The sequence below is a fragment of the Pelobates fuscus genome, chromosome 5 (genome assembly GCF_036172605.1).
Source record: "Pelobates fuscus isolate aPelFus1 chromosome 5, aPelFus1.pri, whole genome shotgun sequence".
Classification (NCBI taxonomy): Eukaryota; Metazoa; Chordata; class Amphibia; order Anura; family Pelobatidae; genus Pelobates; species Pelobates fuscus.
The window spans coordinates 59889689-59907436 of record NC_086321.1 but is presented as its reverse complement, the minus strand read 5'-3'; the positions used below and the strand labels follow the sequence as shown (position 1 = coordinate 59907436).

Sequence of the window (17748 nt, the reverse complement as noted above, 5' to 3'; positions counted from 1 at the left end):
TATCGTCGTTCTTGTGGCGAAATTTGTCCCATAGGAATGAATGGCAAAGCTAGAGTGGGAGCTGGCAAAAGCTGAAAAATCAGGACATGATTTCTAAACTGCCACCACTCCCTCATTTTCAGGCCCACCTACACAAATCTTATATCAAAACATTCAGCTATCCCTGCTGCCACTAGAAATGTCCACGGCTAAGCCATAGTCCTGATAGTTTTCACAATATGACCATTTGTTTGCAACTCACGCCTTCCATTGACATTCATTGAAACTCCACTCTGCAAAGCTCACATTTGAAGGGCAATTTCTAAACTGCGACTGTGCCTTCATTGTTAATATCTCAGAGACATACTATACATCAAATTGTAGGTCTGGGTCTTGTGATTCTCACAATATAAAGCTCTTCACTGTAGGATTTATAGTTTTTAAAATACGACCGTTTGAAGATGGCAACCGCCAAAATACTCTGACCTGTGCAAGGCTGCAGCAGCAAGTGATGTCATAGACAAAGCGTTTTACACCTGCTAATTTTTTATAACTGTATGTTTTAATGTAACTGTGAAGCACTTTGGGCAACAACATTGCAATTAAATGTGCTATATAAATAAATAATAACAGTTACTCCGCCCACTCTAGTTGTAGACTACTGATGGAGGCAAGAACACCACACAATTTCCCCAGAAATTGTAGCTTTTCTAGTTCTTATTATTCTTATTATAGCCAAATTTGCCACCCTAACTCCTCCCACAGTTTTTACACTACATAGACAAAAATATACCAAAACGTGCAGATTGTTCCCGATCGGATTGCTATTACTTTGTGGAACGTTTCGCCGAATGGTTCACGGAATATCGTCGTTCTTGTGGCGAAATTTGTCCCATAAGAATGAATGGCAAAGCTAGAGTGGGAGCTGGCAAAAGCTGAAAAATCAGGACATGATTTCTAAACTGCCACCACTCCCTCATTTTCAGGCCCACCTACACAAATCTTATATCAAAACGTTCAGCTATCCCTGCTGCCACTAGAAATGTCCACGGCTAAGCCATAGTCCTGATAGTTTTCACAATATGACCATTTGTTTGCAACTCACGCCTTCCATTGACATTCATTGAAACTCCACTCTGCAAAGCTCACATTTGAAGGGCAATTTCTAAACTGCGACTGTGCCTTCATTGTTAATATCTCAGAGACATACTATACATCAAAATGTAGGTCTGGGTCTTGTGATTTTCACAATATAAAGCTCTTCACTGTAGGAATTATAGTTTTTAAAATACGACCGTTTGAAGATGGCAACCGCCAAAATACTCTGACCTGTGCAAGGCTGCAGCAGCAAGTGATGTCATAGACAAAGCCTTTTACACCTGCTAATTTTTTATAACTGTATGTTTTAATGTAACTGTGAAGCACTTTGGGCAACAACATTGCAATTAAATGTGCTATATAAATAAATACTAACAGTTACTCCGCCCACTCTAGTTGTAGACTACTGATGGAGGCAAGAACACTTCACACAATTTCCCCAGAAATTGTAGCTTTTCTAGTTATTATTATTCTTATTATAGCCAAATTTGCCACCCTAACTCCTCCCACAGTTTTTACACTACATAGCCGAAAATTTACCAAAACGTGCAGATTGTTCCCGATCGGATTGCTATTACTTTGTAGAACATTTCGCCGAATGGTTCACGGAATATCGTCGTTCTTGTGGCAAAATTTGTCCCATAGGAATGAATGGCAAAGCTAGAGTGGGAGCTGGCAAAAGCTGAAAAATCAGGACATGATTTCTAAACTGCCACCACTCCCTCATTTTCAGGCCCACCTACACAAATCTTATATCAAAACGTTCAGCTATCCCTGCTGCCACTAAAAATGTCCACAGCTAAGTCGTATTCCTTATAGTTTTCACAATATGACCATTTGTTTGCAACTCACGCAGTCCATTGACATTCATTGAAACTCCACTCTGCAAAGCTCACATTTGAAGGGCAATTTCTAAACTGCGACTGTGCCTTCATTGTTAATATCTCAGAGACATACTATACATCAAAATGTAGGTCTGGGTCTTGTGATTCTCACAATATAAAGCTCTTCACTGTAGGATTTATAGTTTTTAAAATACGACCGTTTGAAGATGGCAACCGCAAAAATACTCTGACCTGTGCAAGGCTGCAGCAGCAAGTGATGTCATAGACATGCACCTGCTAATGGTTTCTATAACTGTATGTTTTAATGTAACTGAAGCACTTTGGGCAACAACGTTGCAATTAAATGTGCTATATAAATAAATAATAACAATTACTCCGCCCACTCCAGTTGTAGACTACTGGTGGAGGCAAGAACACTTCACAATTTCCCCAGAAATTGTAGCTTTTCTAGTTATTATTATTATTCTTATTATAGCCAAATTTGCCACCCTAACTCCTCCCACAGTTTTTACACTACATAGACAAAAATATACCAAAACGTGCAGATTGTTCCCGATCGGATTGCTATTACTTTGTGGAACGTTTCGCCGAATGGTTCACGGAATATCGTCGTTCTTGTGGCGAAATTTGTCCCATAGGAATGAATGGCAAAGCTAGAGTGGGAGCTGGCAAAAGCTGAAAAATCAGGACATGATTTCTAAACTGCCACCACTCCCTCATTTTCAGGCCCACCTACACAAATCTTATATCAAAACGTTCAGCTATCCCTGCTGCCACTAGAAATGTCCACGGCTAAGCCATAGTCCTGATAGTTTTCACAATATGACCATTTGTTTGCAACTCACGCCTTCCATTGACATTCATTGAAACTCCACTCTGCAAAGCTCACATTTGAAGGGCAATTTCTAAACTGCGACTGTGCCTTCATTGTTAATATTCCAGAGACATACTATACATCAAAATGTAGGTCTGGGTCTTGTGATTCTCACAATATAAAGCTCTTCACTGTAGGATTTATAGTTTTTTAAATACGACCGTTTGAAGATGGCAACCGCCAAAATACTCTGACCTGTGCAAGGCTGCAGCAGCAAGTGATGTCATAGACAAAGCCTTTTACACCTGCTAATTTTTTATAACTGTATGTTTTAATGTAACTGTGAAGCACTTTGGGCAACAACATTGCAATTAAATGTGCTATATAAATAAATACTAACAGTTACTCCGCCCACTTAGTTGTAGACTACTGATGGAGGCAAGAACACTTCACACAATTTCCCCAGAAATTGTAGCTTTTCTAGTTATACTTTGCTGTTTAAAGTAGTGTAATGTCTCCAGGAGTGCATTGTGTGTCTGTAAATGTTATCTCTAATGCAAATGTTAGAGTCTAAAATTTGGGTTCCTAACTGACTACATACAGACAAACTAAATCATTTCAATATGATCTGCTTTTACAGTTTTCATGCCCGCCATTCATTTTCCAGGTCTATCACTAATACATTCTGTATTAGTCAAGTAATAAAAAAACATATGCTAAATAAGCCAGTGCAAATATATCACTTATCTGAATATGTGGGTATTGCTGGACCTTAAATATCATGACTTATCAGAAATATATAGTGTGTGTGTGCGTGCGTGCATGCGTGTGTGCGTGCGTGTGCGCCGGCGCGTGCTGATGCTAAAGGGGATTAGTACCTGAGTGATAATCATTTGCTCTGAGGACTTGCTGTCTCTTGACCCTTGTGGAGCACATGCCTATATTTCAACTAGTTTTACCTGTACAGTAAGAGATACAGTTTTTTGTATTAGTTTATCATCCTACTGTAAGGGGCACTATAGAACAAATTGATTGATATACATACATGGTGGGTATTTGTATGCTCTACTACTTCCAAGATACTAGATCTACCTTGTGCTGCATGTTCTAAGTGTAGAAATAGCCTACATTTATTACCTAGCTGGTATTGGGGACCTTATAGGATCAAATTACAAATCTAGTTTTATTTTTACTTATTCTTTGCTTGCATCCTAGAGACTCTGTATAGCTAATTGACACTATCTGCGTCACCATACTGACCAGCATCAAACGTTGTTGCTATTTCTAACCCTAGATAGTCTAGCTCTATCTAAACCTTGCTACTCGTAACCCCAAGTAAGTCTAACTAACCCTACTTAACCCTAACCTGGCTAACCTTAACAAACACTAATTGTAGTTAAGACTCCTGAAGCCGGGCATCTGCTGGGATTTAGTGAGTTTTTACATTTAGAATTTTTTTTTCCAAACAATACGAACCTACAAAATGACACCTTCAGAGCCTTTCTTACCTATTTGCAAACAAACGGTTTAATCTGAATTAAGAAAAAACAAAACATATTTTATTCCAATAGTACATTGACAGACTGTTCACAACAGCCTAAATCATCAATAATAATAATAATTGACAGTAGCATGAGTCCATATCTGATAGGAAAGTAACAATGTGTTCTGTTGCCAATTAACACGTTTAACACAACTGAATGTTATGGTTGTGATTTCTATGTTAAATATTCATAAATGAAATTATAATTATTGCCTTCATTAATGTAGCTCTGTAACGGAAGGAAGGTCAAACGCTCCAACCATTCCCTTAAAGGGTTATATACAGATTAGTAATAGTCTAGTAAACAGATGCTTGAATTCTTAAACAGCTGTTTAAAAATAATAGTTGCACTTTAACATTTACATCTATTTCCTCAATTAATTTATTGTCAGGCGTAAAATAGTTGACCTGTAATGTTTCAAAATGACAACAGTGTCAGGCCGTGTAACCAAAATAACACATTGAATAGAAAATACAATAGAAAAGAGAATAATAGCACATTGTACCATTACCATATTTTTTCGTTGCATGCACAATATGCATAATTAATATTTTGCCTATTTAAATGCCGATGTCAAGACCCATTAACTGATTACATAGATGATTTACTGAGCAAAATGTAAAAATGGCCATTCAGTTTTTATTTTCAGAATTGAAAAAGCTAAATGTACTCAATCCATGCTTTGATTTATTATAGGGTCAGTATGGGTGGAAGGAAATGGTCATTTAAAGACCACATGCCTTACATTTGACTTAAGTTTAAAAAGCCTTGAATTTTATCACATTTTATTCCCAATAAAAATGATGTAGTAATATACTCAATGAATAGAGAGTTTTATACAAAGGAATTGAACAGTTTTGCCAAAATACATGAACAGAAAAAAAAAATCTAAGATGGATTAAATGAATATGTATATTTTATATTAGTTTAATCTAAAATTGCTTCTTATATAAAAGTAAAACTTTTTTTAAAAAAAATTACAAAAATAAAACTGGATGTACTTTTACCTGCCATATTTTGTTAGGTAGCCTACATGTATCATGAGAGAAGTATTTAATCTGACCTGGTCCCCAACAGCCACTTATTGCTGGCCGAGTGATACTATCTAACTACCCTCTTCTTGTTACATGTAATGAAGATGCTGTCACTGGAGAAGCAATGAGAAATTCACAGTCACTGACAAACCCTGGCAGACAGACCATATGATTGACAGTCTGAATGCACTTGAATGCTGTCACCTGCACGTGACTTCAGCCAGATCAGATTGGAGTTGACACTCTGCATAAAATGGCATGTATGTGCTTAGGGTACATGCTGGTTTTACACAATTGAGAGACATGTTCATGTTACCTCTTGCTTCTATCAAAGAGGGAGAAAAAAAATAAACATCAGCAAATAAATCAGTGCCACAGCTCTCTTGGAATTAGGTTTTGTTTGTGCTCTTCTTGTGGCAACAGACATTACAGGTAAATCTTAAAATCAATTATCGTACACAAGATGCTATGATTTGCCCTCACAAGTGGTCTTCATGATCAACAAATCTACTGTACTACGATATTAGGCAAAGAACACATGGCTGATCAACAACCCAGTGTGGACTGAACAGCTTGCACTCTAAATCTACGTAGTGAGTAAACAGGGGTATCACTTTCTGCTTTCTTTTTTTTTTTTTACGCCTGCATATTATTTGAACACATCATGAAGAAGATGCCAAATAAAAACTCTACAATATTAATTCCAAGAGCAAAGGCATGTAAATAACCTGACATCTCATTAATTATAAAACATCTGAGCAAAAATGATATCATCACATCATCACATAGCCATATATTTACTAAATTAACAGTAAATTAATCAATATATGACACTTTCTTTTTCTCACTATGTTCTCACTATTCCTGTTTCACTAATATACAGCAACTAATTTGTAAAAAAAAATAAAAAATTAAAAAATTAAAAATAAACATATTGATAACCTGACTTAGGAATGGTTAAATATGTTTTCCAAACAAGACAGTTAAAAAAAAAAAAAAGCAAAACATGATCATGTTGTATCTCATATCAATTAAAAAGCATGTTATCTAGAATGAGAAACACATTAATATAAAATGCTCACTACACATACACATAATGTGAAAATGTACGCAAAGCATCAATACTACTTAACTTGAACTCTCCATTGGATTAAACCACAAAAAAGGTAACAATTCAGTAGGCTTATGAGCCTATGCCTTTAAACTTAAAAAAGCTAACTAATGATTATTATTAATTCACAATGTCATTTTGCATTTAAACCATAAGAATTTAATAATACATTTAACATTAACTGCTATTTCAAATAATTTGGTGTTCTAACATAGGAGTTATACTTTTAATGAGAATGTGTGTTTAACTATGTATGTCAGAATGCTGACGCTGCAAAATTGTGTTTATTGAAAGGAAATATATTGGTTGTGGTTTACTACTAACTCAACTATGTGATGACTACTACCACGTGTGATGTCCTGTTGGAAGCAAATATTTATTCATGGATTCTAATGAATTTATCACCCATATTGAAAATTGCAAAGTTCAATTCACTGCTACAAACAAGAGCCCTCTAAAAGTCCTTTTTGAGTTCCAGTGGGACTCAGATGAAAATTATTGTGGGAAATAATGTTATTATGGACTCTGCCCAGCATGACATGAAAAGGTTAAATTCTAAAAAAAAAAATAATGGTATCAGCAAGTTGCCTCATGATGCAAGATGCACATGCGTTATCATGTTGGGCCATATTGGTCATGGGTCTCCAAATTCTTTTAAACCACAACAAAGAGAATATTCATCATATATTGCATATACTTAATTGCTATGATAAGAGTACCAACATAGAACTGAAACACTGATCATTGGCTTTATTACATGCTATGTTCCAGCTCGGAGACATAAAACAGTGATATAATTCTGAAAACAAGTTCAGAGAGTACTTTTCTATTTATTAATGATATCTATGGACTGGATATAGCACCCGGCATGTACCAACTAAGGTCATCAAGTGCAGGGTTATATATATATATATATATATATATATATATATATATATATATAGCATCTGCTTAGAAAGCAGCACCTATATATATATAGCATCTGCTTAAAAAGCAGCACCTTTAAAATCTTGTGTTATAATGTGAATTGACAAGGACATAGTACAATGCCTTCGTCTGTATCAACATGGCAGTACTATTAAGAATAATGTGAATTTACTGGATAGTATACAGTTGGCTGGTCAGGTAGTTTGCATTTGCTGTCAATTGATATGTATCTGTGTGATCTACATTTATTAGATCATTTCGTACATTAAGAATTGTTTCCATGTAATGAAAAGATCGTCTTGCTTGAGCAGCCCTGAGTTACAGTGAACATCATTCCCTATATCCAAACTGCCACTAAAGTAAGGAATATTAGGGGAAAAGGTATGAGGTTAGCGGATCATGATCTATCTTGACATGAGGGAGGTAGTGAAGCAAAGTTGAATGAGCATACATTTAAAAGAATAATAACATCTTTCTCAGATGGGAATAGAAGTAAAATTATATTGGTTCGCTGTTTGAACAGTTATGGAATGAAAGACGAGAATAATTGTGATATTTTCTTTTCTTTGATTTTGGGGGTGGAATATTGGGGATAAAATTAAATAAATGATTAAATGAATTGACATTGACACTAAAGAGATGCACTTAAGTACATGTAGGCAAGATGTGTTGTTGGCATGATATAAACTAGAAAAAAATAGGCAATGTCTAGAAGGGTGTATATAAATGAAAAATATTTTACAAGACATTCAGTCCAGCCTGTAACATCTGGGTATTTCCCAAAAAATTGCTAAACTATCATTTAAAATTATAGCCTATAGAACACATTCAAAATTATTAACCTGGAAAGTTAAGTTTAGCTTTTTAAAATATTCAGATATGTCTTCAGTAGTGATGTCACGAACATGAAATTTTCCGTTCGCGAACGGCGAACGCGAACTTCCGCAAATGTTCGCGAACGGGCGAACCCGGCGAACCGCCATAGACTTCAATAGGCAGGCAAATTTTAAAACCCACAGGGACTCTTTCTGGCCACAATAGTGATGGAAAAGTTGTTTCAAGGGGATTAACACCTGGACTGTGGCATGCAATCCATGGCAAAACTCCCATGGAAAATTACATAGTTGATGCAGAGTCTGGTTTTAATCCATAAAGGGCATAAATCACCTAACATTCCTAAATTGTTTGCAATAACGTGCTTTAAAACATCAGGTATGATGTTGTATCGATCAGGTAGTGTAAGGGATACGCCCGTTTCACAGTGACAGACCAAACTCCCCGTTTAACGCACCGCAAACAACCGCAAACAGTCCATTTGCACAACTGCAAACTCCCCATTTGCACAAGGTTGGATACCAAGCTAGCCATGTCCTGTTCCTTGTCCTCACTGATGTAATTGAAGGTCTCTTCCTCCACCCAGCCACGTACAACACCAAGGGTCCCCGAAAGGTGACAACAAGCCCCCTGTATTTTTTTTTTTTAAATGTACACTACTGTTACACCAGATATGAGTTGCACTGGTGTGACACTGTGCCCTGGCAGGCCCTGAAACGCACACATATGAAGGAAACTGACTTCTATTATTTCACAGTCACATTTCTAGTTTTTTTTTTTAATGTACACTACTGTTACACCAGATATGAGTTGCACTGGTGTGACACTGTGCCCTGGCAGGCCCTGAAACGCAAACGTGTGAAGGAAACTGACTGCTATTATATTACAGTCAAAAAAGTTTTGCTTTTTTTTAAATGCAAGCTATTGTGCCCTCAAAACGTTTGTGTGTGGGGGTGCTGGAATGACGTGGGCCAATGGGAGCCTGAATCAACTTTTGGCTCCCACTGCCCCTTTAAGAGTGAGCTCGTGACTCCAGTCGTGCTCCTAGTGCCAGGCGGGCCACGTGACCGATCACTGCGGTCAGTGCACGTGGCTAAGTCAGAAGAGGAGATCAAGCCGCATGCGGCTCGTGTGGAGGCAGGAGTGATCCAGCCACGCGTGGCTCAAGCTTAGGAGGCAGGTCTGTCCCAGGATAAGGTAAATACAGCCACAACCACTTATCCCAATCACACACCTTTCCTAGCTTCCTATCCCATTAAAAGCAGATTACCGCGTATTTAATAAAACAGATAGACCCCCTACTTCATCCAGGTTCCCGATCGATGGTTCGATATTCTGAGCCCTCTCTGATTTACTGTACACGACTATTCGATATTCCCACAAATTTTATATAGCATTTTATGTTTGTTTGAGACCACCTTAAAAATATTGGATATCGCTAAAAATCATGATCACTATATACTTTCTCTACAAACCTCTAAAATGAACCAAACTACTCATCCATCCGCTATACCACTTTATCCCACCTAGAACTAGTGCCCAGTTAAAATACTTGACTCTTACTTACCCACACTCAGTCATGCCACACACATTTCACCGCTACTCTCACTGAATCCCTCTGACTACGGCTAAATTCATCTTCTACATCAGAACACTACTCCTAAGATTGGGTTGTATCCATGTCTCGGGTCTTTCATTTAGAATAGGGGCAGCTTCGTTCTCCTTCAACACTGACACTCCAGTGCATATTATTAAAAGATGGGGTTGATGGAAATCCTCAATCTACAACCGATATATTCCTCATCCCGAGAAAGAAATGAGGAAAGCTTTTCAATGTTTGGCTTTGTAAATTTGATGCAATAAGTGTGTTTTTCTTTAATACCTTTTTACCCTCTTTGCATGAACCCTATTTACATATATTACTAATATGTTTCACTCACTCACTCACTCTCTGGGCCGGCCTAAGACATCATGCTGCCTAGGTCCACAACGATAAATGACTATGGGGGATAATGTATAATAAACACAGGTTACTGGCTATGGGGGGGGGATAATGCATAATAAACACAGGTTACTGGCTATGGGAGGGATAATGTATAATAAACACAGGTTACTGACTATGGGAGGATGATGTATAATAAGCACAGGTTACTGGCCGTGGGGGGATAATGTATAATAAACACAGGTTAGTGGCTATGGGAGGATAATGTATAATAAACACAGGTTACTGGCTATGGGGGTGGGGTAATGTATAATAAACACAGGTTACGGGCTATGAGAGGGATAATGTATAATAAACACAGGTTACTGGCTATGGGAGGATAATGTATAATAAACACAGGTTACTGGTTGTGGGGGGAAAATGTATAATAAACACAGGTTACTGGCTATGGGGTGATATTGTATAATTAACACAGGTTACTGGCTATGGGAGGATAATGTATAATAAACACAGGTTACTGGCTATGGGGTGATATTGTATAATTAACACAGGTTACTGGCTATGGGAGGATAATGTATAATAAACACAGGTTACTGGCTATGGAGGATAATGTATAATAAACACAAACACACAAAAAAATAATAATACAAAAAAAAAAGAATGCAGCTTCAGAATTAATCTAAATTGTATGCTGTCTAGGAGGTGGGAGGGTCTAGGAGGGAGAGTCTGCTGCTGATTGGCTGGAATGTGTCTGCTGACTGTGAGGTACAGGGTCAAAGTTTACTCAATGATGACGAATAGGGGGTGGACCGATCATCGCATATGTTCGCCATCCGTGGCGAACGCGAACACGCTATGTTCGCCAGGAACTATTCGCCAGCGAACCGTTCGGGACATCACTAGTCTTCAGGTGTGGACGTTATTGTTGCTCAACTTCATGTTATTCATTTTTTCAACCTTCAGAAATATGAATGTCTGAGATGGCCCTTGACATTGAACCTGTGACTTTTATTATTATAGACCACTTCTGCCACATTTAACTGTAATTTTTTTTTCTTTTTTGAACCATATCATGCTTTAAAACCTAAACCATGATTTCACTGGCAATAACTCTTGTAAATAACTCTGGAAACTATCACAATGAACCTAAATCTCTACACTATATATCAGCTATATCCATTTTTAACATTTTTAAATATAATATACGTGATGCCCACTTTGATCATCACTTTGATATTTTTCATTCACTATTTTCCAAATGTAAATTACAAAATACAAGTACACAGCAAAAATGTTCAACAAGAAGTTGCAACCATATTATATTTATTACATGTTGCAACTCTAATTTAGCTTGTTATGGAACATATGTTCTTGTGTAGCAGTTTGTCTCTCTCTTTCACTCCTCAAAAAGAAAAAAAAAAGACAAACAAAAGTTTTACATTTTTGAATTATTAGTAAACAAGACTATATTTAAATATGATGTTGTCTTTTCAACTTACCTGAAGGTTCCTTCTTTGGAGAAGTAGATGCTGTAAGTCTGAATATTTCCTTTTGTCTCCGCAGGAGGATGCCAACTGAGACGAACAAATCGACTGGAAACCAAAACAGGGACCACATCTTGGGGAGCAGAGGGAAGGATACTGGAACTGGGTATAGCTGGAGGGGAAGGTGCGGATTCAATCAGAGAGGAATTTGAGGATATAATTGGTAATATAGAGGTTAGGGGTTGAGTGGAAAAAGGGGTAGGAGGCACAGCTACTTTTGTAAACACAAGGCCAGGTAAAATGAAGCAAGGAAATAAGCAGATTAAAAAGATGTCTGACAGTCAAATATATATAAGTATAAAAACATACTTGGTATACTCCTAGTTTAGAATTAAAATGCACATGCAGTATACTGAGAACCTAATTTTTTAATTACATTTAATTGAATTAAAATCTTGATGTTTAAAGTACAAAACAAATGTTTCCATGTTTTATAATGTTACATATCCTTTTTTCGTTTTTTCATTCTAATGATAAAAGCAACCTAACCATCCCAGGAAAAGTAGAACTCATAAAGAAAAATGTTTGTAACTTTCATATTCACAAATGTGTTATAAACTGAAAGAGTATACAGTACAAGGCTTTAACAAGGGATTATGGGTAGTAACGATCAAAATAATAGCAACATAGCAAGATAGTAACAGCTTGATTTATGACCATCAAATTAACATTTCATACACACATATTGAGGTGCTCTAAGGGAATCCTTCCTGACTTCAAAATGGAAGATTTACGTCTGAATCAACGAGCTATTAAAAATATGTATATTCATTTTTATATTTAGTGATACAAATCTTTCTATACATCTGTTGAGTTTGACATTTTAACTTCTCTAGACAACAATTTTCTTATCTTTCATTTTTTTTTCTATAGTCTATTCCTTTGCTGTAGTGGAGATGATATCTCTGTTTGTGAAATTTCAATTGTGTTTTTGTATAGTTTTGTTAATGGATACATTTGGGGCACCAGTGATGTAGTTTGCATCACTGGTCTACCACCATGAACTCTCCTGTCCCAGCTTCATAACACAGTTGACAAGTTTTGTGAGCACGCAAAAGAAAACTGGTTTTGTGGTTTCTTTTCTACAATATTTTTTGAAATTTTTCAATGGCTCTGCTGAACAATTCTTGTATGTTTCCATCTGGTGAGACTTAAACATTTTTTACTTGGCTACTTAGTCTGAAAGACAACATGAATTTTAATTTAATGATTACTAATATTTGCTACTGAATTTGGTAGAAAAGGGTGTGAAATAGACACATGTGTTGATCCTGAGGAAAGCCCCGGACGAGGGCTGAAACGTCGATCTTTTTTATGGAATACTGTCAATAAAGGAACTTTATTTATCTCCAAAGACCATAAGTGCAAGCCGTTATTTTACATTTTTTATATTGTGGCTATGGCTATATATGCACCCGGCATTTAACTAAGGTGATCAATCTGAGTGCAAGGATTTAAGAATACACATATATATATATATATATATATATATATATATATATATATATGTGTGTGTGTATATATAAATATATATGTGTGTATATATATATATATATATATATATATATATACTATTCATCAGGTTCTGAACTCCTGCCTCTCGGTGTTCTTAGCCCAGTGTTAAGCTGCACATATTATATTTCCAATAACATAGCCAGCACTTGAGGACTTATCAAGTGAAAAAAAAGTTTCATCCGAAGATTAATTCAAGTCACAATCCAATTGTCAACGTTTTAGCTCATATCATAGAACTTTCCTCAGAACATAGTCCATTATCTCTTTATGTTTTGCCACCATTGATGGAGCTCCAAATTACAAATCAGACAAACATATTTGTCCATACTTGTTTCGTTTGAGTTCCGGAATTTGGATAACCATCAGCCTAAATTTGGACAAATTGTAATTCTGATGAAAACAAATGCACAAGTCTGGTGTGAAATATATTGTTACTTGTTATTTAAATATATTGTCACTTGATCCTGGCATTCAACATACTCATAGTACGACTCAATATCCTCTGGCTCTTATTTGTTCAAGTTTAAGGTCAGATGCAAGAGCTTCTCTAATTTCTACCACTCCCTTAAAGCAAGCTGATTTGTTGGTTTAATCTAAGAATTTACAATCACCCCCTTTTAGCTTGCAAGGCCTAGAATTAAGGCTGTTAATATGACCAAAGACCCTTTATCAGTTGCTATGTAAAATCTAAGGAATAAATATTCTGCAGCACAAAACTTGCTAAGATTTGCAGTGCCTTTATTATGTTAACAGTTTGTCACTTTCTTTGCCAACAAAATATGTTTGTAATTATGCATGTATTGTCTAACAGGCATATGTTTAAAATGTGTATGATTTATATGCAAGACTTTAGAGATCTACATTCATAACAGAGTGCCTTAATTCAGGAGAGAAGATAAACTGTTACATAAGTCACTGTGCTCCAAGATTGCAGACGGTGTTGATGAGACTTATGATCCAATGAAAGCTGTAAAATAGTATTTTTTTGTTTTGATTTGTTATTTTTTTTTAATTCTTTATTTTTGTTGTGCATTATAGTGGCAAAGAGTGGGTCACATGCACTCAGTAAACATTGAGTAATAGGCATATTACAGTCAGTAAGTGCAGTATATACAATCGCACATTTTTATAAAGCATTGTTAAGAGACAAAAGTATGAGTAAAATATGTTTAAACGAGAGTCAATAGATAGGCTTTGTGTGATTTCTAAAATAGTAACGAGGTTTTGAGTTCGGTAACGGACCACTGATGAAGGTGTAGGGCTTTAGTGATAGTATTGGTCCTGATGACAGTATGAATACCCTCTGTCCGGGAGGGGGTGGGGGGGAGAGTTGACTGTATGGGAGTCATTGGTTAGGGTAGAGGGTTAGCTGCTCCTTGACAAGTGGGAGCTCCGCTATGGTTATACAAATAATAGCCCTCTGGTGAGGGGTAGTGTGCCTAGGGAACCCCAGGGGAGACAATGTTACTCAAACTCTGTGTCTGCAGCCCTTACTCAACCATTGCAGTTGCGGAGGCCTTATTAATAAGAGGTCCCGCAGTGAGGCACATGGCAAAAGCTTACAAACATAAAATGAATAAAGTGAAATAAACATTGAAGCAACATTATAGAATAGTAAGCAACTTCTGGTGAAACTTAAATTTAAACCGTGTAACAGGTTAGCTGTATGCATTATCTGTTAGAGGTCGATTACTGTAGACCTGCAGTGGGAGTTCATGTGGTGACCGTAGCATAGGTGACCACTGGAAGCCTACTGGGCACAAATGGGGCTGTGTTAGTCCGGTTCCAATTGTGAGGTTGGACAACCGTTGGTGTTTTTCTGTTTGAGAGTGAGTCCTGCGGCAGACCCAGAATCACCATTATCGCCTCTGCCCCTCCGAGATCTTGGATTGGGTATGGGACTCCACTATGTGAGACCACCAGTGTGTTGGACATTTTCCACCTGTAAGTAAAGTCATGTGCTTGGAGGAGCGATGTGAAGGGTTGTAGCATTTTCCGCCATGCTAGAGTACTCCCCAAGAGGTCTGAATAGAAGGTAAGAGGCAAGTTCTCAAAGTTATAGGGAGATTGCCCCCTGAGAGCAGCCATCACTGTTGTCTTGTCCTGTCCAGCCTGGAAGCATACAATAAAGTCACTTGGGGCTGTGACAGGGGCCTTGGCCTGTCTGGGGATCCATCAATTGCCACTAATTTAGCCTGTCTGGGGGATAAGATTGCACTCAAGAGGAGTCTAATGAAATGCTGTAGTTCCGCGTCTGGGACAGACTCTGCCACCCCTCTAATCTTGAGGTTTTTGTTGCGTCTGGAGTCCTCCATTGCTGGGAACTGCTGCTCAAGGGTGGTGTGCTTAGCCTTGCAGGATGTCATCTTCCAGTGTGCCCATGCGGCCCATCAGGCCTAGTAGATCCTTACGGATCATGGCTACTTCCGCATGGATGTCATGCCTGAGGCCCGCCAGCAATTCCTGCATGTCAGCCTTTGTTGCCGGGGGTGCATCCGGTTTGGATGTAGTTGGTGCAGGGGGTGATATCAGCACCTGTGGAGCAGGTAGCTGGAGGTCCTCCGACCCCAAGGTTTGGTCATCTGAGAAGTCAGAGCTCTCTCCTAGGAAGTGTGCCAGCTGGGACTGTTGGGCACCATACACCTGCCACCATAGGTCCCCTATGGTCGTTCCCAATCTCGACTTGTCTGCCTTCTGTTTCTTGATCTTTTGACCCATAGCGGTTGGGGCTGGTTGGGCTCCAGGGGGGATCGATTAGTGGGGGTATATGCTTGGTGTATGAATAAATTTAGGTGTACGGAACTCAAAAGATATGTGACCGCTCTGTTCAATTGCCTAGCTCCACTTTGTTTTGTTAATTTTAAGTCAAAGATGGTAATTTTCTTCTACCTGGTATTCATTTTTAAAGTTAATTGGGATTGGCAGGAGAAAAATGTACATAGATTAAAATCATGCCAAATCCCACTGTATTCCATATTTACTCAACCCCATCAAGACTATATTTAATAAAATTCTATGTAATTGTGCTAGCCTTGACATATATTTGGTCTTAAATAGAATCTATAGTCCCAAAAATAACAATAGTTTTTGGGTGACTTTAGGTTCACCTCTATCGTTGTGATCACCGTCCACCACTCTTTTTAAATGAAGATTACGTACCTCACTTACAGTGCTGAATACTCTCTGCTGCAGATGCCGCTCTGCTTCTGAGTCCATCAGCATGCCTGCTGATGGCTTCTCCGATCTTGGACAATCAAATCAGAGAAGCATTGGATTGGAAATACACACTCCTGGCCGAACACCGCTCTCCTCCAATGAAATGCTGCTTTGAGCAGCATTTGATTGCAGGACCAAGTTTCAATCGGTTCCAAAAGAGGAAGCTCCTCTAGTGGCTGCTAGGAAGACAGCTATTAGAGATGTATTTAATCTTGCAATATAACAATTTATGGTTTCTTCAAAATATTCTTCAATGCAGGGTTAAATGACAGGGCCACTGCACCTAACACGTCATTTAGATAAAGTGGCCTGGGTAACGTAATGCTCCTTTAACCCCTTAGTGACTGCGGACGTACAGGGTATGTCAGACAAAAAACTGTTGTTAACGTACCCTGTACCTCCGTGGCACATTTGAGCGCTGGAAGTGCTCAAGATCGCTTCCAGACGCTCTAAGGGTATTGCAGCAATGCCTCGATGTCAAGGCATCCTGCAATAAATCCCTTCACTGCCGGGCCGCCGGGTGATCGCGCTCCAGGAGCTATTATTTCCGGGCTGCTCCACATGGTACATGGTAGTGAGGCAAAGCATCGGAAGCCGTCAGGCAGGCTTCGATTCTCTGCCTGTGTGCTGAGTGCCTCGAGGGGTCGAAGCACTCAGTGAAGATTAAAATTATTAAACAAATGAATTAATTAATACATTTTAAAAAAATATTAACCTCCCCTTGCCTTCCCTCCCTCCTTCCCTCCATTCCTATTCACATTCACTTACCCGATCTCCACCGTTCCCCTGCCGGCGATCGGTGTTCTTCTCTACTGGGGGGACTGTCTGACAGCCCAGACAAACTCAGGACGAAATTTAGAAACTATTTAGCATGGGTGTGTTTGGCGATTGTAGATGTATAACAGATTTTGGGGGTCAACGTTAGAAAAAGTTTTTTTTTTTGTATTATATTTTATAATTTTTTTATAGTAAATTATATGACATAATGAAAATAATGGTATCTTTAGACCATTTAATGGTGAGAAAAATGGTATATAATATGTGTGGGTACAGTAAATGAGTAAGAGCAAAATTACAGCTAAATACAAACACCGCAGAAATGTAAAAACAGCCCTGGTCCCAAACCAAGAAAATTGAAAAGCCGTCTTGTCATTAAGGGGTTAAAAAGGTTAAAGGGCTTCTGACATTGTTTGCACATTATCAGGTAACTACACTTACTGTATGCAAGTATTATGTACACATTATTTTAACGTTATGATCACATAAACACACAAAACAGTTACAATGATCTTTGGAACTTTACCTAAATTACGTAAACTACAAAATCAACAACTATGTATCAGAA

At 37.8% G+C, this 17748-nt stretch overlaps 1 protein-coding gene across 1 annotated transcript in view; it reads right to left on the bottom strand.

The window, feature by feature from the left end:
- DCC (DCC netrin 1 receptor) overlaps positions 1-17748 on the bottom strand; it is a 635057-nt gene that overhangs the window by 176637 nt on the left and 440672 nt on the right. The window contains exon 8 of the mRNA XM_063453897.1: positions 11628-11784. Coding sequence (XP_063309967.1) covers positions 11628-11784 — 157 coding nt within the window. The remainder of the gene's footprint in view (positions 1-11627; positions 11785-17748) is intronic.